The sequence below is a fragment of the Rhinichthys klamathensis genome, unplaced genomic scaffold (assembly GCF_029890125.1).
Source record: "Rhinichthys klamathensis goyatoka isolate OS25496 unplaced genomic scaffold, OSU_Roscu_1.1 h1tg000222l_1, whole genome shotgun sequence".
Lineage (NCBI taxonomy): Eukaryota > Metazoa > Chordata > Actinopteri > Cypriniformes > Leuciscidae > Rhinichthys > Rhinichthys klamathensis.
In genome coordinates, this window is record NW_026606746.1 from 152,541 (window position 1) to 174,158 (window position 21,618).

The following is a 21,618-nucleotide window of genomic DNA, read 5'->3' on the forward strand; positions in this document are numbered from 1 at the left end:
AACTTTGTTTTAGATTTTTTTTTTTTTACTGGAATTACTCAAAATGCTATATATAACACTATGATATAAGGTGATTTCAGAAAGATGATTAATCTTACATATGATATTTTTAGTCTTGTTATCTAACACACTTACACTAATTTGTTGACATCATTTATGTGCCCTACATAAATGTCCATGTTTGCCACACACTTTTCCCATTTTTGGGGTTACACATAGAAATTTTAATGCAGCAGTTTTTAATTCAAATTGCAGGTTAGACATGATGTAACATACATACACTGTGACAAACACAAATATGTAACTTTATACTCTTTTGATTTACTTTACAGTCAATCTTGCCAGCTAGACACATTTGTACTTCTAGTAATCTTACTGCAATGAACAAATAATAGTACAAATAACAATAGTAACAAAATAAGTCATCTCTCTGCAGGCTTCAGAGTTTCCTGCAGGAAACCACAAAACAGGTTCTGTGTATAATGACACAACTTTCACTTTGTTTCACAATGTTCAAAACGATGTTTTTCACCAGATTCTCGGTTTGACATCAATGACATAATTTGAACAATGGCATCATGAAAACATCAAAATTTGTTGAATTTATAAATAACTGTCACATTCTCAACTCCAGAAGAATTACATACATTCAAGAAGTACATTCAACCAACTAGGTCTTAAAGTGCAAATGCATAGGTCTGATACATGACTTATAGAATGAGTATTATCTGTCTTACAGTCATTCTCTGTGGTCAAAATATGCTGACATAGTGGTAAAAAAATATTACACGTATTAAACTATATTAATGCAATACAACAGTAATGTAAACATAAATAATTATGTAAAATAATATGTTAAAAAAATAAATTAAATAAATACTAGACAAGATATTCACGATTCCTTTAAGGAACATAAAAAATCACATTCACAAAGATCATGAGCAACAACAAAAAAAAGCATTCTATGAGGTAGCTGCAGAGTTAACATCGATCGTTTGGGTCATTCAGGGATTTCATCACAAAACTGGCTCCTTGGTGGGGACAAATGAAATTATTAAATTAGTTTGTTATTGAGATGCTGTTCTTAATAAATGACAGTATGTGGGGTTGCATTAACCAATTTAAACTAGAGGGATAGAATTGTGCAGCTTACTCTTTAGCCTGGTGTGAAGACAGATGACAAAAATGACAGTAATCACAATAGTCATGACAATGATGACTGAAAATGTAATGATGTAACTTCTTGGTGTAGTGTTGTTCGCTGTAAGACACGAAAACATTTTTTTTTTATTAAATAGTGAGAAAAAGTATTGCAGTTAAAAACTGTCAAAATGGCAACAATGAATGTGAAGCTTAATTGGCTTTATGCCACAGCTTCACTACTTCCTGAACTTCAGCCAGCCCTTTGTTTCCTGTCTGTCATTATTGGACAAACTGATTAATCCAGGTGTGCCTGGCTTCAGTAACAATAATCAGGCACACCTGGATTAATCAGTTTGTCCAATAATGACAGACAGGAAACAAAGGGCTGGCTGAAGTTCAGGAAGTAGTGAAGCTGTGCATAAAGCCTATTGGTTTTGCTGTTAAAATGTGTTTCAAGTTGTAACATCTAAATTGATTGTTTTATTTTTGACCTATATATCAACAATATTTAGTTTGAATGAATCAAGTGACTGTATAGGTAGAAAGTAACAACTGCACATTTTTTTAATGCGATTCTAGCCGATATCCATGTTGAACCTGTTTACCTTCATCATCTTGAGGCACGTAGATTTGGAACCTCTTCTCCACGCTGTCACTCTGAGCCAAACATTCCACGTACTTCCCATGAAACTGTGACAGTGGAATTGTGATGTTTCTTGTAATGGTGGTTGAACTGTCTTTGTTGAGCGTTGTGAAATTCTTTGAACTAAAGTGCTTCAGGTCTTTCTCTGAGGATTTCCACTGGATTGTTGGAGTTGGTTTACCAGTGGCTGAACATGAGACTACAACATCTGAATCAGAAGTGGGTGAAGGATTCACTTCTGCTGTTATTTCTGAAATACCTGGAAAATACCAGCAAGATAATGACTTAAAAGTACTAAATATTACTACATCACTAGAAAAACTTCTAAATATAAGTTTGTGTAGGCTATATATATATACACACATATGCTTAATGTTTTTGCAGGTTCCACTGTGACAACATGCCCCGCCACATAAGATGCTAACGTGCGAGTCAAGATGCAGTAGCCTACTACAAGATGTGCTGTTAAAATAAAATTTTAATTCGAGTACAAACTGCTGCATTTAGCCCGTATACCAAACACTATTACTATCTAAAACCATAACTATACCTTGATATCATCACAGTAATGTTTAACTAACCTTTAACAGTGAGGCACAGGGTTTTTCGTTTAGGTCCTGATGGATACACTTTGAAGGAACAAATGTAGCAAGCCTCGTCTTCAAATGTTGTGTTTTTGATCTTAATAGATGTTGAATTAAATGTCGCCAGAGTTAAAGTGACTTTTCCCACATACTCCTCATCCACATTATCCTGGAATTGTTCGCTGAATGTTGCCAGAGTTTGTACATTTTCGTGCGTGCGCACCCGCTGCCAGGTGACCTGTTTGACTCCAGACACAAACGGCAGCGTACAAGAGAGTGAAGCATCCTGACCCAACACAACATCTGTGTCTCCTTGTGCTACAATATCTGAAAGGTAAGCTGTGGAATGAAAATAAACAAGTTATTAGTTTGCAAGCTTAACACTGTTTTGTCCTAAAAAGAAATGCAATGTATTGAATAGGATTCTCATTACTAACCTCTGTTTATGAAGCTTAAAATTAGGATCAAGTTCAACAGACACAACATGTCGAATGTTTGGCATGGTCCGTTTGTAATGAGACACAAATATATAGGCTAGTCCTAATTTTGAAAGTGAAAGGAAAATTTCCCATGACGTGCTATTACTGGTTGTGAGTGAGCAAAAAAAAAAGAAAAAAAAAAGGTTTCATTTAGCGTAATTTACGCGAGACAGGGAGGAGCATACATTTTAAAATCTATTTTATGATGAACATGTTTTTAGAGTTAGTTTTGTGATATTTCTGTGATAGTTTTGGAGACATGTGAAAAGAAAAAAAATATTCTCGTCATTAACATTAAAAAAAGAAGAAATGAAACATGCGTGCAATATAGATGAGAAATACAGTTAAGTTCCTGCATTCATGTAATTTGAATTGCCTACGTCATGTGACGGAGTTTCCGATTTAAAAGTGAATATTCTGTATTTTATTGTGACAGGTAAAATGAGCCATCACTTTTGGGAAGGAAAAGCCCATGTTAAACAGGACTCACATTTCCCAGAAACTAATTTGCAAATGCAGAAATGGTTTGTATATTCTCACGTTGGCTAAATAGCATATCATGGCAAATCCGTGAATTCATCACGGCTTCTGATTCAGCACTCAACATTACTGTAGGCTACACTATGATTTAGATTCTTCAGAATATTATTTTTACAGAAAAGGATATAACGTAGATACTTATTTGTTGAGCAAATGGATATTAACATGTAAGGAAAAAAAAAAAAAAAAAAAAAATACTTTTGCTAACATCATTTAAAAGTTGTTGGTTGTATATCCACTATAAGCCTGCAAGTTGAAGTAATCAACTTGTGTGTGTGTGTGTGTGTGTGGGGGTGTGGGGGGGTGGGGGGGTGGGGGGCGTCAGCGGTGGGTGCGTCAGACATAGCGGTGGGTGCACGGTGGGTGTACGCACGGAGATGAAAAGGGTATCTCTGGGGGATATGGTGACTATAAAGCTAAAGTCCCAAAACGTCGGGGTGTTCCTTTAACAAAAAAAGTTCTTATGCGTGGTTAAAGGCTTAGTTCTCCCGAAAATGAAAATTCTCTCAATATTTTACCCACCCTCGTGCCATCCCCAATGTATACGACTTTCTTTCTTCATATGAACGGGTCATTCCTGGTATGCGGTGACTTCCTGTCCCAATGATTTGTTTACTCATATTTTCTCTGAAATGAGTCACATATTTATAATAAATGGCTTAAATTGTAGATTTAAGTATTCTTTACCATTTAAAAAGAGATAATAGACATTAAAAACACTATTTTGTATTTTACACAATTTGAATTGATGTTTGCATTCAATTATATCATGTCCTCAGTGCACACAGTAATCAACTTCTGCAAGAAATATAAACCATGAAACGACAAAAACCTCAAAATATTTTTTAATTATGTTATAGACTAGGCTAAATTGCCTCTAATCATACATATAAATCATGTGAAAATATAGGTATTTTTCTTAACATTTTCTTCAATTACTGCGTCCCTGAAGTCATCCTCCACCCTGTTAGTATGTACTTTGCCTTCCAAATCCAACTGCAATTTCATTGAGACCATTTTCAAGAAGTGACTTAATTTCTTTTACTTGCTGGAATTCAACTGTACAAACTGAAGTAAGCTTCAACTCTCACTCCTAACTTTTTTTTTTAGTTTTTGAAATGTTATCCTGCTTGTCCCACCCTTAAAGTTCCACCCTGAGGCTGTTATGGAGAATGTTTGTCCTATCAAAAAAAATGTACAAATAAATCTGACATAGTTATAAAAGTTCTGTTCATCTGTAGAAGGTTAGCTAGCTAAATGTTGATCACTCAAAGAGCTATGGCTAACTTAGCTCAGAATTGTACACCCTTTTAGGTCTATAAACCTAACAGGGAGGAATGTGAAACATATTCTATTCATCAAAAATTGTTTTGCTTGTTTCAAGAAGAAAACAAAAAATCTAAGATGGCATAAGGGACATATACTATCCAAGAAAAGCTCATTATTGTTTAACATTTACATTATTAACATGTTGTGATAACTAGCCTATGTATATGTCCCTAACAGGGTGAAATATTTCCATGGACAGTGTCTGAACAATCTACCCATAAATTAGGTTTTATTAACAAGGTTTTGGAGGAGCAGGTGCAGATAATTAACCCAATTAGCACAAGTGGAGTTCAATCTGTAATCAACTCAGAATAGGATAAATAACAGCAGAACCCACCGTTGTTCCTTGACAGGTTATCAGCATCCCACCTCCTCACTTTAGTTCCATCTCCTCACTTCTAGTTCCATCTAACGGGGGGAGTACTCTGGGTTCGGGCAGAAATTCCGAGCTCGGAGTTCTCCACCCGGACAGCACGCCAAGTACGCATAACCTTTACCATAAGTTGTATAATACATCTGCGATGCTACCTTACACCCATTTCTAATGGATGAAGCCTTGGCCTGGGAGAGAGGTCATCAGGTGGTCCTCAACCTTCACTGGGTGTTTCGACCCTTAACCACAACACCCTCCAGCTGGCGGGTCAGCAGTGACTGGCCAGGTCACTGCCCCTCTCTGCAGGCTTCCAGCTTATGTCCTCTCTCTTGTGCCAGAGCCAACAGGAGGCTCTCTCTGACCATAATAATTATGTGTGTAGATGTGAACTCATGAATTATTAATAAAGAGTCCCTGAGCTTGACCAATATGTATTCCTTATAGTTAAACATGTCACTATTTTGGTAAAATGCTAAAAACATGAAAATCATGTCCTTTTTTTTCCCAACGCTTATTAAAATGTCACCGCATACCAGGAATGACCCAAACACAAACAAAAGATTTTTAGGAAAAATTACGCTTGATAAAACGCACACAGCAATCGTGACTGTAAACGGCCCCCGTGGATGAAACAATGTCTTTTGAAGCGAAATGATAGGTGTGTGTAAGAAAAACACTAATATATTTTAACTCTCGTGAACACTCATATAGACCGGCAGCAATGATTTATAGTTAAAAATATTAGTGTTTTACTTACACACACCTATTATTTCACTTCAGAAGACTTAATCCGACTTAATTTCACTTAATCCGCTTGGTCCATATGGATTACCGTCATGATAGCTGTGTGGTTTTTTTAAACGTCAACTGAGCACACCCATTCACTTGCATTGTATGAACTCACAGAGATGGATTACCGTATTCTCCTAAATTTACGTAATTTGTGTGTATCTGAAGAAAGTCAGTCATATACATTGGGGATGGCATGAGGGTGAGTAGCCTATTATTAGAAAATGTTCATTTTGGGGTGAACTATGCTTTGATGATCCAGGTTTGAATGTGAATGAGAGGGAATGCTAGACTTTCAGTGAATAAAAACTTAAATTTCATTCTGTGTATAACAAAATTTTGTATAAAGAGGGAATATACACTACTTTTTTGGGGTTTTTTTGTTTGAATGGCTATATTGGCCATTCAATTTTGTTATATGGAAAAGAGCAGCCTGTAAATTCTGCAAAAGTTATATTGTCTTACAGGATTTTACTGATGCATTGCCGATGGAAGAAACTGAAACTTTCTTCTGCGATGGAAGGAACTGAAAGCATTCATTCTACATTTCAGGGTTACTTTTGGGACTTTTATTTCAGGATAAACTGATTGTGACTCACTGGAATGGATGTCACTAGCCTGGATGCCAGCCCAAACCCCGCCCACAACATTTGTTGGTCGGGAAGCTGACTAGAATATGAGTATGACGAAGTCAGGCTAGGATGTCACTGTATGGACAAACAATTCTCTGTGCATGTGTCATTGGAGCATGAGAAGGCCATGTATTATTCTTCCTTTCCCTTTGAATGGAATACTGAGCATGGGTTCCAAATAGGCAAATGATGCACAGAGGGAATTCATAAGAATTATGGGTCACACTTTATTTTAATGTGTCTTTGTTACACTGTAATACATTTAAGTAGGAATATTAAGTAACTACATATCACTATAGGGTTAGGATTAGGGTGTGGTTTGGTTTAGGGTCAGTTGTATGTAATTATGCATAATTTATAGTTATTACTATAGTATCTGCATGTAACATATATAACAATACACTGTAAAATAAAGTGTTACCTAATTATGCTATTGTTAATGGTGAGTTAGCCATCAATAACTGAATGTTTGGGTCCAACAACCAATTTTTATTGGAAAACTTTGAGCATTATTGACAGGTGACCTAAATAGTCTATTCTCAAAGACAGACTGCTGAAACATAATTCTTCAAAATGCAATACACAATACTCACAACAATAAATAAAATGTTAGGTAGAAAGAACAAATAGTTAAGTTCTTAAAGTGCAGGTGCAGGAATGTAGAAATTGTTTGTGGAAAAATACAGACTTTCAGGTGAACAGATATTTATACAATTATATTAATATTAGCTTATTCACAAAAGGAAACATGATGTTTCTTCTTTTTTTATTGTAGCAGACTACAAAAGCAGCATATCAAAGATTCTGAAGAAAGTGGCAGATGACCAATAGTTCATGCTGTACGAGCAGATTTCTGATTTTTATCTGAAAAAAAAGAAGAAATGATTAACATACATAATTAGCAATGCTGTTCTTTATTGCAATAAATGTGGTCTTGATAGAAAGTAATATATTTCTGCTTACCATTTAACTTTGTGTGAAGGTAGAAGGCAATAATGACAATACTGAAGATAACCACGACCAACATCGGAATTATATACTTTCTTAATGTGACATTATTTTCTGTGAAACAAAAAACGATTTTTTGCATGTAAATATTGATAAAGATAATTTCATTTTAAATATGAAAATGCATCTTGTTTAGCTTAATTATGAAATTACAATATTACCACTGCTTGCTTAATTTATTATTAGCTCATGCAGTTTTTAATCCCATAAACCACAACCATTCAAACACTAACGTCTAATAAGTCAAATCAAGTTACCTTTATTATCATCTTGAGGCACATAAATTTGGAACCTCTTCTCCACGCTGTCACTCTGAGCCAAACATTCCACGTACTTCCCATGAAACTGTGACAGTGGAATTGTGATGTTAATTGTAATGGTGGTTGAACTGTCTTCGTTGAGGTTAGTGAAATTATTTGACCTGAAGAAGTTCATTTCTGTCTCTGATGATTTCCACTGGATTGTTGGAGTTGGTTTACCAGTGGCTGAACATGAGACTACAACATCTGAATCAGAAGTGGGTGAAGGATTCACTTCCACTGTTATTTCTGAGATACCTGGAAAATACCAGAAACATAATTACTTAAGTACAATCTTTTAACACTAAACAGTAAATTATGTGATATGCAAAGCTCAAAATGTCTATTAAAGTTCACAATTGATAATATACTATCTTAACCCTATGATGCTGACATTTGCTTTCATTTTTCTGGAATTGGAAACTGAATGAAAGTCTTGCACTGAGAAGCCATTATCATTCATGGACAGATCTCCGTGTACCTTATGATTCACACAATCCCTTGTGAGTTTGGGCATATCTGCATTATCTTGGATGAAAGTGCTTGTTTGACACTAACACAACATATACTGTACACTTGCCATACTTTCCGGATCTTATTGACCAATTAGTGGAGCAATTAGTGGACCAATTAGTGGAGCAGGTGGATGCTGCACATTGGTGGTGGTTGAGGAGATTCCCCCTTCCATGTAAAGCGCTTTGAGTAAGAAAAGCGCTATATAAATGTAACGATTTATTATAATTATTATTAACAAGAACGCTAAAGACCGCAGTCTCTAGCGCCAGTCACTAGTGCGCCTTTTGAGGCCAGAGTGAGTTTTACATGCACAGCTCTTACTTACTGGCCGACTTCAGTTAAAGTTTTAATTTCAAAATCAAGGTCACATCCGGGTCATGGCACCAAATGTAACCTGTCCTACTCGCTCCGAATGGGATTCGAACCGGGGTCTCCGGTGTGGGAGGCGGCTGTGCTGATAAGCCGTGCTAACTCTTACTGGCCTATGTCCATTACACAAGCGCTGAAGAAGCCTCCATAGTTGGAATTCAGATATGGTAAATTGTGACACATACTGTAAGTTGTGGACCAATCACAACAGACTGGGCCTTCTGACTAATCAGAGCAGAGTAGGCTCTCAATAAGGAGGGGTTTAGAGACTTAATCCTTGATTGAACTGTTTCAGAAACTGTGAGAAAAGAGGTGATGCTGCAAATGCATGTAATGAGAAAATTAAAGTGTTTTTTTTTTTTACCATGGATGCATGTAAACTTATTGTGGGAGACCTTCAAAATTATATTAAGAAACTTTAAAATAGCATAACAAGGGCACTTTAAACATTGCCCCCTATTGTGGGAAATATTGTCAAACTATGGAGTAAGTTGTCACAATGGGAACCTGCCATTAGCCTATTATAAGTTGTTAATGACTTTTCAGCCATTTCAAAATTACACATTTAGAAAAAAACATGTGACACACAATCTTCCCCAAACTGATATGCCCTAGTCTAAAAAAACAGTTCAATGTTTTGGTTCAATCTGCCTTTGTTAATTGATCCTTGTGTTTCTGACTCAAAATCTGATAGATAACCTTAGTGATTTCCCTTAGTTTGGTTGTAGGTATTTACCTACCTTTAACAGTGAGGCACAGGGTTTTTCGTTTGGGTCCTGATGGATACACTTTGAAGGAACAAATGTAGCAAGCCTCGTCTTCAAATGTTGTGTTTTTGATCTTAATAGAAGTTGAATTAAATGTCGCCAGAGTTAAAGTGACTTTTCCCACATACTCCTCATCCACATTATCCTGGAATTGTTCGCTGAATGTTGCCAGAGTTTGTACATTTTCGTGCGTGCGCACCCGCTGCCAGGTGACCTGTTTGACTCCAGACACAAACGGCAGCGTACAAGAGAGTGAAGCATCCTGACCCAACACAACATCTGTGTCTCCTTGTGCTACAATATCTGAAAGATAAGCTGTGGAATGAAAAAAAAAAATGATGTTGTTATAAGCTTCCCACCATCTCCATACAGTTTAGCAACATCCAGCCAGAGCAGTTTCAGATTTAGCCATAAAAATAAGTCAATTACCGACCTCTTCTGAGCAAACTTAATATGATTAGAAGGCGCAGCATGTTTAAAATAGTCAGGTTTCTATCTATGAACAGATACATATACAGCTTATCTGGGCCATCCCCCAAACTTCCAGTAACTGGATGAAAAAAGAAAAAGGGGAATTTTATGATTGGCATCTCAAGCATACACATCTGAGTTTGTTTGGAGCGATCATGCTTTTTATTGCAGACTAAAGTTTGATTGAAATGAAAGCTTTGACAGTGTAAATCCTTTAGGTTTTCCGTGAAACTATAAGGGTGTGCGGTGAAATGAACAAATATCAGACATGCATTCAGGATTTATATATAAAAAAAAAATTCTGCATAATATTCACAATAACATTCATATTGTTATGTAGGCCTACACTTTTTTTTAATGTTTTTATAAGTCGACATCTGCTAATAATGCGACAAACTGTGACATAAGTGTCCAAATACTTTTTTGCGTCCTTTTGGGATCAACGTTCTGTCAGATTTTAGGTTTGTGTTGAACTCTTCTGATCTTTTGCATTTTATTAATACCAGTGATCAACTACCTTTCTAGTAAATATTTTAATAATTTCCGGGATTTTCTGGCAGGGTTATCCCGGACTTTCCACAGAAATAAACACCTACAGTTAGGCTACATGTGACTCGTGATAAAAACACTTCCGCTTTTAAAGTGTTTAAGTCATGCAATGTCAATATCAGATCATCTCAATACATACAGTCTACATTTTCACTTTTGTGTGATTGTGTGATTCACTAGTGATTGAGTAATTAAGGATGTAACCGACACCGAATGTCTTGCCTCTTATAAGTTTCACAATGAATCCACATCCTCAAGCGGCGACTGTTTATGCAAAAACGTAAATCGTAACGTAACAGTGTTGTCTTGAGCGAAGTAATCCAGAACACACGAGCATTAATCAAGCTCTTACAGTAAAACATAGCACAGGATAAAACTCCGTGTGTGACTCATCAGTTTCGCCAAACACATGATTAGGAATATTTCGTGACTGCATCCGTGTGAATCAGACCTCACGTCTATGTCAAAATTAAAGCCTTCCTGTTTATAAATAAACCGGAATCAGGCTCTGAATTACTGTCACTTTGCCTCCAAATGACTTTATTTTTTACGTCAGACTTTTGCTGTTTATAATGCTAATTAATTATGAAACTTATATTGTGCTATTGCTTATTCATTGAGACTATCCCATTTTAAAATGTACAAACATTCCTAGGCGAAACCTGGGAATGTTTAAACGTTTTGTTTAAAAGCCTGTAGGCCAGCTGCATTTGGGTGTGTCATGTTGTGTGTCTCAACTTCAAAATAATATTCCAATATTTGTCAGCTACAAATTAAAGTCGTTTAAAAATCTTTTACTTATCCCTAAATTGTGTGTATTAATGTCCAACACAAAGACAGTAGAAGCATAGCCTATATTGGAATGTTTTTTTTTTTTTTTTTTACATTTAGGTTTTGAGTAGATGTTTTATCAAATTAAACAACATCCATTAACAGATCATAAATCATTTTCAAGCCAAATGTGAAATTACAACTGTCACCTCAGGTAGAAATTAACCCTTTTCTAATTGGTGTAGCCTACCAGATTGAATCGCAGATTCATGGCAAGTTACAACTTATCACTGAACAATATTTTTGTTGTAAATTTGTGCAAATTGTTTATGCTATAAAACATGACAAAAATGTACGTTTTGCATGTAGGCCTATTGTAATTTAAAGTATTGTAATTTAATTGGGACGGAGGCAGATCAAACTTTCAAAATTTTCTGATCTGCTCATTTTTTAACTAGAGAATTAATAATTGATTTAAATCTAAAAACCCACTCTGATACCTCTGTTAGAACTTCTCTTCTGATTACAATTCAACTGTGGCTTTGTTTCCCCCACAGTTTCATGAATTACATAAGTGCCAGATATTGCATAACAAGTTACTGTTAGTGTTTATTTACTGTTATTAAAGGGGAACTTAGGAATAAGCCACAAAAAATTCCTAAGTATTACATGCAAACAAAACCAACCAACCACATGCATGCATAAAGCATTTCTTTGTGTTTTGCACTTAATGTGATTATTATTTTTTACGTATACAGACGTATACAGAAGGATGTTGATCTAGTTGTTTTTTGATGCCATACATTAGAGAATAATTTGTTTTTCATACTAAGCAATATGCAAAATAGCATTTTATCATTATTTTCACATTTAGGCCTACCCATATTCAGAGCTGCCAAGTGAATTCAGTGAGCCCAGGAATAGGCAGTGTTCCCATTCACTAGTGTAAAGATGTGACCCACCCCCACCACCCCATGCTATATTTGGGGGGTAGTGTAAAATGTATATGGTTTATAATAACTCTCTAAAATGTACAGTTTCACTATTGTGTTATGTGTTCATATAGCAGTCATGCAAAGACAGTAAGTAGCCTACTACTTCTAATTTACATCATTTGACTGTGTCAAGGTTGCATAATAGGTCAATTCTGAGAGTATGTATAAACTTATTTGTTAAACCGAAATTAGCATGATATACTATAATAATCTAATTTAATATATATATATATATATATATATATATATATATATATATATATATATATATATATATATATATATATATATATATATATAGCCTATATATTAATTCTCTTCAAATAAGCACTGCTGCAATTTTTTTATTTATGCAAATTTATTCAAATCTGACCATCAAAAATTATATTAGCAATCAAGTAATATGGTGAAATGAGATTTCATGCCATGGATTATTTAAAGATTTGAACAATTTTCTGCTCCAAATTCACTCTCTTTTCATCCCGTTCGATTCCACAAGACAAAACGGGATTTTCAGTATGCGTCTATTAGACCGACAGTGACATCTGCTGGACGGAAGCTGTTAGTACTTTTTGACGAGCACCAGTGCAGTCGCTTTAATATTCAACTAGGTTACCTATTAATAGATCATATGACCACATTTTCCCTGTAGAGATCTAAGGAGCCCATTTTAGAATACATGTAGGGTAAAAGATTGGTCATTTATCCAATCATTCATTCATTTATCAGTGTAATTTTCAAGAACGGTCTCACGTATCTCATTGTTTGTGTTTCTGTAGGCTCGCAGCCTGGCACCAAAACGTGTTTTCAGTGATGGTGACATTGTGATAGGTCGTCTCGAAGGGTGGACAGAAGGTGCGCACCTAACTTCCCATCGACATCGTGCTCTGATCACTGCATCGAAAGATTATGAGCAGCAGCAGACTTTATTTACGACTGCAGTCATGTCGTTTTTATTCCGGTGGTTTGAGAGCGTCGTATCACCGGACCCTGGACAGGATCGAATTAATGCTGCCGCCTAAATTAAGACCTATCTACAATCATCCTGCTGGTAAAGAAATCACTCTTCTCCTGTCTGAAGAAACACACTAGTCAGTCATTGTCTAAAAATTATTGTATTATTCTAATTCTAAAGCATTTATAATTAATGTTTTCTTTAGTATCTTCTCTATTATCTCCGCAGTGTTATTGATGTTATTTATCTATCATGCAGTCATACAGTGGCCCCAAAAATAATTTGGAGATACTTGAGTGCACACCTTTGATGCAAATATTTCATGCAAATAAATTAATTACCTTTAAAAATTAAACATTAGACGTTAATTGAAAACATCTAGGCTGTATGAACTATTCAAATGAACTTCATACATTCATAATAACCTTGGGATCACAAAATGGCTGAGAGAGCTGTTAGTTCTGAAAAAAGACAGGATCATTTGTTTGCAGCTGCAATTCGATGCAACGAAATTCATACAATTTAAGTCTGCTTTAAGTATCAAAATACTTTTAGGGCTTTTTTAGGCTTGTACAGTTTGAATGAGCTAGTCTTATGTGCATCTTTCTGTCCCACTAATCATGTAGCCTACATTGTGTTGGTGTCCTGTCCACCATAACCACATAGACCTGGGGGCTGTTCCATAAACCAAGATTAGAGTATAAGCCAGGCTTATTTCGGTTAGTCAGGCTTATTTTTGGTAGATTCGGTTTCATAAATCAAACTTAAAAAAGTTCAAACTCAGTTACCCTGGCAACTTATGCTGGGAAACTAGCCTGGTCCAGGGCAGGCTAACTGTCAGGCTAAGCCTCAGTTGTTACACAGATCCTCAACACTGACCGACAAGAACACAATGATATTACCACTGACAGTCTCTAATACCATTATTGGACTTTATAAATACACAGTATACAGAAAATCAACTTAAATAAGGCTACAATATAGACACATATATAAGGCGTTTTAAAGTTGTCCGTTTAGGACATGTCATTTTTGTAATAAAGACATTTTAATTAAGGAATGCCTCGGTTATCAGAGAATTCTTTTTTCTACACTGTCTCATTTATATATATATATATATATATATATATATATATATATATATATATATATATATATATATATATATATATATATATATATATTATGTACTTTATTATGTCTTTCAATTCAAACACATTTAACACAATTATGCAAATGGACAGTTCCTTTAAAGACATTATTTTCCCCCAATAAATATTCCTTATTTTTCCTTCTACTTTTTTTTCTTTTGTGATAATACCAACACATACATATAAATAAAACAATAAATAAATATTAATAAAAATATAACATTCACATATATCAAACTCTTATAATGAATGACACATAATTCCTAATAGTTATTCAAGTAATATTATTTAAATATCAAATATTCAATATTAAATAAGTAGATAAATAAAATTACAAATAACTAGAAATAAAAGGGAAGGTTACATAAAAATGTAGTAAATGTAGGCCAATATATATTCCTTTATTTTATGGAATATTCTTTGATTTTAGAGTTGCACATATCTTTTCAAAATGTATACATTTGTTCTTAATTTAATGTTATCCTCTCCATAATGTACTTTAGAAACTAAATCTAACCACTCATTTAAAACTGGGGATTCTTGCTTTCTCAAAAAAAAATCATTGCATTAAAAGCTGCAATTCTCAGCATTCTAAATAAGTATAGGCCTATATCTTTATTAGCATAGGTCCTATACCCAAAACTATATTTTGTATCTTTATATATTTAGTTTCTTAAAAAAAATCTTCCCTGAATTAGGCTACTTCTGTTCAATTTTTTTTATTTAGGCCTATTAGAAGTATAAAATGAGTGTAATGAGCTAGAAGTTCACTGCAACTTATCCAACATCCTAAAGAGAAATTATTATAATTAGAAGATATTTCTAGTGTTCTAAAATATCGCATTTTAATTTTCCAAGCAAAATGTATATTTTTTAATCAGAATTATTGCGCTCCTATTTGGCGCGCATGCGCGCAGCAGCGCTCGTTCAATATGAAGATTAGCAGCAAAATGGATACATTTGCACGACTTTCTAACATTTACAGATGGAGAATATAACTGTAAAATGTAATTTTTGCACTGAGGGAAAAAAAAAAACATGTCACAAATGCATAAAACAGCACAAAAACTACGCTGTTTGATGATGGATCGATTTGATCCACGATCGACCTCTAGGGCTGCTTCAGAAACGCGTGCACACGCAATTATCTAGACTAGATAAACCTGGATCAAATTAGTGAGATTGTGTGAACTTCAATTACCTTTTATGGAACCACTTTAGCCCCAACTTATTTGTTAGGCTCATTCAAGTCCGGTGTTGGAGTTTAATCCCCGCTTTTCTAAGCTTCATTTATGGAACAGCCCCCTGGTTTCCTATTTGTTGATGTCACTTTGTAAAGAAACACTATCCTCTTAGGTGAACGTGATTTCACCAAGTACCACATGTTCCTGGATCAACATCTTTGTTGATCTTGGATCAACTTTCCAATCAACCAATCAGATTTGAGGGACAAGTTTACAGTTTATGTCAAGTTTAGGCTTAGAACCAGGGTGAAGTACTTAAACACCAGTGTTATTCACCTTTCATTACCCTCTGATTTTAGGGAAAAGTTATGGGTAGGGTTAGGTTTAGGGGTAGGGATTGGGTAAGGACTACATTTTGGGACAGGAATGTTGATCCAGGACCATGTCTTACTTGGAAAAATCACGGTGACCATGCTCTTATAAGACTGAACATGTAATATGCAAGCACATGACATCGTCACCGCTTTCACAAGTTTGCGGTTTCAGGCCCCAAAAACGCCTTTGTCGTATAAATGAACGGCCATAATGCATGAAAAGTTAACTGATTTGAGTTGAAAACAGTGTGTAAACGGGCCCTAAATTTTAATTTAATAAACTTTTGAAAACAGTTTTTATAGTGCAAGTTTTTGAAAACAATACCGTTATTGTCTCCTATTGTCATAAAAATGCAAATTTATGTAAACGGTGACGTCAAGCATATTATGTGTTCAGTCTATAGGCACGTAGTGACACCACCAACTACTGGCCTGGCGTGCGTAATACAGCATTTTTAGTCGTTTTAGCGGATGCGCGTGTACGGGGATCGTTTTGACAACATTATCGTCTGTACGTGAATAAAGCAAAGGAAAACTGATTCGTTTTAAGTACATTGTTGTCATGTAAATGTACTCTTAAAGTTTAAACATTGCTTAGACTACTCGCTCCTGGGGGATAATTTCTGATCATATACTGCATGACATTTTTAGGTGGATCTTATCTGATCTCAAGCATTTTTCAAGTTTTATGGAATTTAGAGCATCAAATAAAAAAAATTAACCGACGGCAAGTTTGTTTTTTACAGTAGCACTTTGTAGAGCTGCATGATTAATCCTTAAAAGATTGCGATCTCGATTTAAACACTCGATTTAAACACTCGATTTAAACACTCGATCTCGATCCAAAGATGGAGCAGCATTTACTACTGATCACAGAGCCGTGCTTCCCTGACAAGCTGCGCATAAAAAATAATCACAGCTTTTGCGATTTCATAAACGCACTTGTGCGTTCACACCAGACGCGAATAGCGCGTCAAATTCGCACCTTCCGCGTCTAGTTATACGCTTGAACACTTTGAATCCATTCGCGCGTCAAGAGCGAAATTGACGCGCGTAAAAAACAAAAGTTTGAAGCGGGATTTATCGTCGGAATCGTTTAGAAGTCGGAATCGAAACCCGTTGGCGGCCATCTTTTTTATGTTGATCGAGCATTCATCGAGAGAGTCACCGCTCTGTATTTGCTCTGGAGAGCAGAACAGCGGCGTAGGGGTCATCGTCGCCGTATTTGTGTCCACCAGACCCTTCGGAGGCGAACCCAGTTTTGCTCGCTCCAGGAGCTGCACCTGGATGACGGCCACTTTCAGCGGTACTTCCGCCTGTCCCGCACCCAGTTTAATGACCTGTTTTGTCCCGCATCGGAGCGAGGATCACCCTCGCCCTCATCCACCTAATCTGTCATTTATTTTTGTTTTGATGATAAATAGAGCCAGCCTCCAAAAGTGATTAACCTGTCCAGACACGAACTTATGCACTATAGTATGTTGGTTGTCTTTACATTATAATAATATTTCATATAATCTAGATATGGAATAAATAGCATTCAATACAAAATAAATATGTCTCATATATTGAAATCAAGTTTTATGTGATAAAATAGGCTATTTGCTTTGTTGTGCATTAGAACCACACCAGGCATTTAGTCATATTACAAAATAATTTATTGAAGCATCCAGATACTTCACCACGTAACAGCAGCAAGCAGCTAGGCTCCTGATTGGTTATCGCAGCGCGAATTGACGCCAAAGTTCAGATTTTTCAACTCGGGCGGCAGACTCAAATTCGCGTCAAACGCGTGAATCCACAAAAAGCACTTAATAAAATCATTCGCGAACTTGATGCGCGAATGAGGCGTATTCGCGTCTACCGCGCCGCGCTCTACGCCTCATTCGCGGCGCAGGAATTTTTTACGCTACGCGTCTTTGCATTGACTTAACATTGAAATCACTCGCGCCAGAGGCTCTATTCGTGTCTGGTGTGAACACACCATAAGCCATATCGGTTTAAAAGCGTGATTTCGGGTTAATTGTGCGGCCCTTGAGTAAATCTTGACACTTCAAAATAATGATTGATTGTATCAATTACATCATTACACCAGTTGGTGGCGACAAGTGACTGTTATTTGTTATTGAATGTATTTGCCATTGAATCATTCATTTAAGAGTTCCGTTCAAAAATGGTTATTTATCCATTAACGAAACAAGTGAAGTGAGTCATTGAATAATTCATTTAAATCGATTTTTTTTAAATAATTCAAATTCCTTAGATATTTTTAAATAGACTGCAGCAATTAACATCTTGTCAGAACCTTTAGTAAATTACATGTAATTTTGTTTAGTTGTCAATTCAGAATTATGGGAGAATTGTGATCTTTATTTTTATTTTTTAAATTGTGATTCTCAATTTATCCATAATAGTGCAACTCTAGCACTTTCAGCTCTAGCACTGTCATAATTTCTCACAGAATCTTTTCTCTTTTTTTTTTCTCAGGGCCAAAGACGGTTTTCTTCTGGGCGCCTGTTTTTAAATGGGTGAGATGAGAATTGTTTCCCCCTCACAGTTTAAATATACACAAATGTTAAAATATACAGCATTATATACCTTTTACCATCTTCTGCTTTACATTTTTCTAGTTTTTACACAAAACAATTTTATGGATTTGTAAGATGTAAAATGTAGGGTGGAAGTCACATAGACTACTTTTGTGCTGCTTTTTTGACCTTGACAGCCACTGGTTTGTAAAGGCATTTGGGTGATAAGGATGATTTTTGAATGCACTATACCTTTAAGTTGTGCAGTGAATATTTTGCAATTCGAAATGTTGTAATGCTGTGGTAAATGCAATCATATCATGAATTTCCTGCTGATCAAGGCCTTATGGCAAGCTCACTCTTGTTTGCTCTTTCTTTCCTCATGCAGGGTTTAGTTGTGGCTGGATTTTCTGATATGACCCGGCCACCAGAAAAGCTCAGTCTCTCTCAGTCCTGCGTCATTACAGCCACAGGTACAGTACTTGTTCAAGGTGGAGAGACATGCTTGATGTTGTTTGGTCAAGATTGATCAACATCAGTAGTTGTTGTCAGTGTCCTCTAGATTAGAATATCTCATCTAAAGCCTCATTGTAACCTGAGATTAGTTTGGCTGAAAATAGAGCTTTAAATGAAATGTCTGAGCAGTATATTATCTAATTTGACAGTCAAAGAAAATATTCTTTCTGTGTCTGTCTTTCTGACTCTGACAAAGCATTTCTGAGACTGGTTGTCTTTTCTCTCAACATAACTGTTAAAAAAATTCTCATACTACCATTCAGTAGCTCAAGTGTGATCTTGCCCTACGTTTCGACCTATATAACTCTTAACAAGGCTAAGGCCTTAACCCACTTTACCCACATACAGTGTTGATTCTACAATAAGGATTTTATTTCAACACAGCGACTCCCTCTGGTTTCTTTCCAGGAATAATTTGGTCAAGGTACTGCTTGGTGATCATTCCCAAGAACTGGGCTCTGTTTGCTGTTAACTTCTTCCTGGGCATATGTGGAACCGTCCAGCTCACGAGAATATGGAGGTTAGTCAATATGATTTCTGTTCTAAGGTCAGCTTTGTTTACTACCATCAGTAAATACACACAGGTGACAAGCTTAGTTGTAGGGTTAAGCTGCAAAGACTTTGAGTTCAATGGTTTGGAGGTCAACAAAGATACTAACAAAAAAGTATTTAAGCTGTTAAATGTGTCGTTATATTTCTAAACGCATATATTTTTTTCTTCAAAGTATTAATCTGTCAGAAAATCTAGAATGCTCACTTGGAGTGGCATCATCAAACGCTTCAGTATTTTGAAAGCTAATATCAAGCTACTAAAATGCAGTTGAATTACAACATATTATTTGTATTTATTTAAATTTATTCACCAACACGGACAGTTTGACTCAGTTTTTTAAATTAAACATCAAATGACTCATAAATGCTTGTATCGTAATGTAAAAAAAACGTCCTTAATTTTTTTAATTACACTGCTGGAATAACACGCATATATTACAAAAACACTGCATAAGATATTATAAATAAAGGCCAAGAATGAGCAACTCTGGCTCTTGAGGTCCACAGTCCTACAGAATTGTATATGATCTCCATTGGTATTTAAAACATGTTTTATGTACATAAAAAGATGAGATATTTGACTTATGGCCTCCACAAATGATTAAGTCTTATGGTCCCAGGTTTCACAAACTGCTCGGTTGAGGATCCAAATGCAGCTTTTTAATAGGGCAATACAGAATTGTAATTCAAAAGACAGGCAAATGATCAAAACCATAAGGCAAACAACCCATATACTATAGTACTATATAGTAGGTGAAAAACAGTATGTGACAAAAGAGGTATGTCCGAATTCACAGTGCTCATAAAAGAGTAGGCAAAAAGTACCCAGATGATCTAATACTACCTACAAGATTCTCAAGTGTGCATACAATGGACACTACTATCCCATGAGGCCACGGGAGAAGATTTGTGAATGTCAGTGAAGCGACGTACCTGACGCTGGAAGGTCACATGACAGTGATAACGTGGCGAATGTAGTACGTCCAGATTACATTCATACTATACACACTCACTCATACTATATAGAACATACTTTTTTAGTAGTCATGAAGTAATTACTTATTAAAAATAAGTACCTATTCGGACGCAGCCAGGGCTTATATATAATAGGCAGGGCTTAAGAAGACACAACATAATGGCCCGTTTTTACAGACAGGGCTTAGACTAAACCAGGATTAGGCCTTAGTTCAATTAGGGCATTTAAGTAGCTTTTATAAACATGCCGTAGAAAAAAAACATGACTGGTGTGCATGTCAGTGCAAGTTGCTTTCAGTTAAAACAGCTCAAACATGCATTTTAGTCTGGGACTAGCCTAGGCTTAAGCCTTGTCTGTGAAAGCGAGGGTATGAGTCCAGGCAATGAGTTATGGGAATGGAAGATCATGATTAGATATAGGCCAGAAGTGGAGAGGACTGCCCTCTGGTGGAGATTATGAGCACTCCAGCTGGTGGATGTGACACCAGGCCTAAATGTTGGTGGACAGAGATGACTATTTTATGTTTCTGCCGGTGGGTGGCCACCTTCCATACCCATACCCAAATACCCCCCCTATCCCCCCCCCCCCCCCCCCCCCCCCCCACACACACACACACACACAAGGAGTGACGCACTTTGTATTTGTGTGTGTAGGTACAACCAAGAGCTCCAGGAGAAAGGAGAGGAAGTGCAGCAGTCTTGAAGTACCATTTAGTCTGACAGAAGTGGAGCGGTGATGCAGTTTTGCAGTTACTGTAAAAGCAATGAATCAGCATTTTGCACACATAATTCATGTTATATAGATCAAACAAATCTGTGTAAAATAGAGGTTTCTTTTCAAAAACATTATTATAATCATATTAAAATGTTATCACATAAAATTGAGATGTGCTGATTGTAATTCTGGTGTTCTTGATTGTATACTGTGTTGTTATTCTGGTCAATTTCTATCAGTTTCTCAGTTTAAAAGGGGTCATATCATAATAAAAAAAATAAGTTACTGGAGGGGTGCCTATAATGTTAACGGGTTTGTTTGTTTTTTCGCCAAGACTTGAAAAAAAAGAAAACCTAAAAATGACCTAGTTGTGTTCCTCATTATTAGGTCGCTTTGGATAAAAGCGCCTGC

At 35.9% G+C, this 21,618-nt stretch overlaps 3 protein-coding genes across 5 annotated transcripts; 1 reads left to right on the top strand and 2 right to left on the bottom strand.

Annotated features, from left to right (window-relative positions):
* Positions 1 to 952: 952 nt before the first annotated feature.
* LOC130097618 (OX-2 membrane glycoprotein-like) lies at positions 953 to 2,930 on the bottom strand. The gene is made up of 5 exons (XM_056264536.1): positions 2,808 to 2,930; positions 2,368 to 2,709; positions 1,749 to 2,045; positions 1,154 to 1,261; positions 953 to 1,031 (listed from the first exon to the last, which is right to left on the bottom strand). Exons 1-5 carry the CDS (start codon positions 2,854 to 2,856, stop codon positions 982 to 984), a joined length of 846 nt encoding a protein of 281 aa, XP_056120511.1. The 5' UTR covers positions 2,857 to 2,930; the 3' UTR covers positions 953 to 981.
* A 4,283-nt stretch (positions 2,931 to 7,213) lies between these two features.
* On the bottom strand, positions 7,214 to 10,006 carry LOC130097617 (OX-2 membrane glycoprotein). The gene is made up of 5 exons (XM_056264535.1): positions 9,905 to 10,006; positions 9,445 to 9,786; positions 7,778 to 8,077; positions 7,476 to 7,574; positions 7,214 to 7,376 (listed from the first exon to the last, which is right to left on the bottom strand). The coding sequence occupies exons 1-5, from the start codon at positions 9,981 to 9,983 to the stop codon at positions 7,345 to 7,347; spliced, it is 852 nt and encodes a 283-aa protein (XP_056120510.1). The 5' UTR covers positions 9,984 to 10,006; the 3' UTR covers positions 7,214 to 7,344.
* A 2,823-nt stretch (positions 10,007 to 12,829) lies between these two features.
* mpc2a (mitochondrial pyruvate carrier 2a) lies at positions 12,830 to 21,377 on the top strand. 3 transcript variants are annotated; one of them, XM_056264540.1, is made up of 6 exons: positions 12,830 to 12,938; positions 13,037 to 13,308; positions 18,409 to 18,449; positions 18,838 to 18,922; positions 19,374 to 19,485; positions 21,147 to 21,377. In XM_056264540.1, the coding sequence occupies exons 2-6, from the start codon at positions 13,167 to 13,169 to the stop codon at positions 21,193 to 21,195; spliced, it is 429 nt and encodes a 142-aa protein (XP_056120515.1). In that variant the 5' UTR covers positions 12,830 to 12,938; positions 13,037 to 13,166; the 3' UTR covers positions 21,196 to 21,377. The 3 variants fall into 3 exon arrangements, with proteins under 3 accessions (XP_056120515.1, XP_056120516.1, XP_056120514.1); XM_056264541.1 differs by having other exon boundaries at positions 12,871 to 12,943; XM_056264539.1 differs by lacking the exon at positions 12,830 to 12,938 and having other exon boundaries at positions 12,998 to 13,308.
* Positions 21,378 to 21,618: the final 241 nt, after the last annotated feature.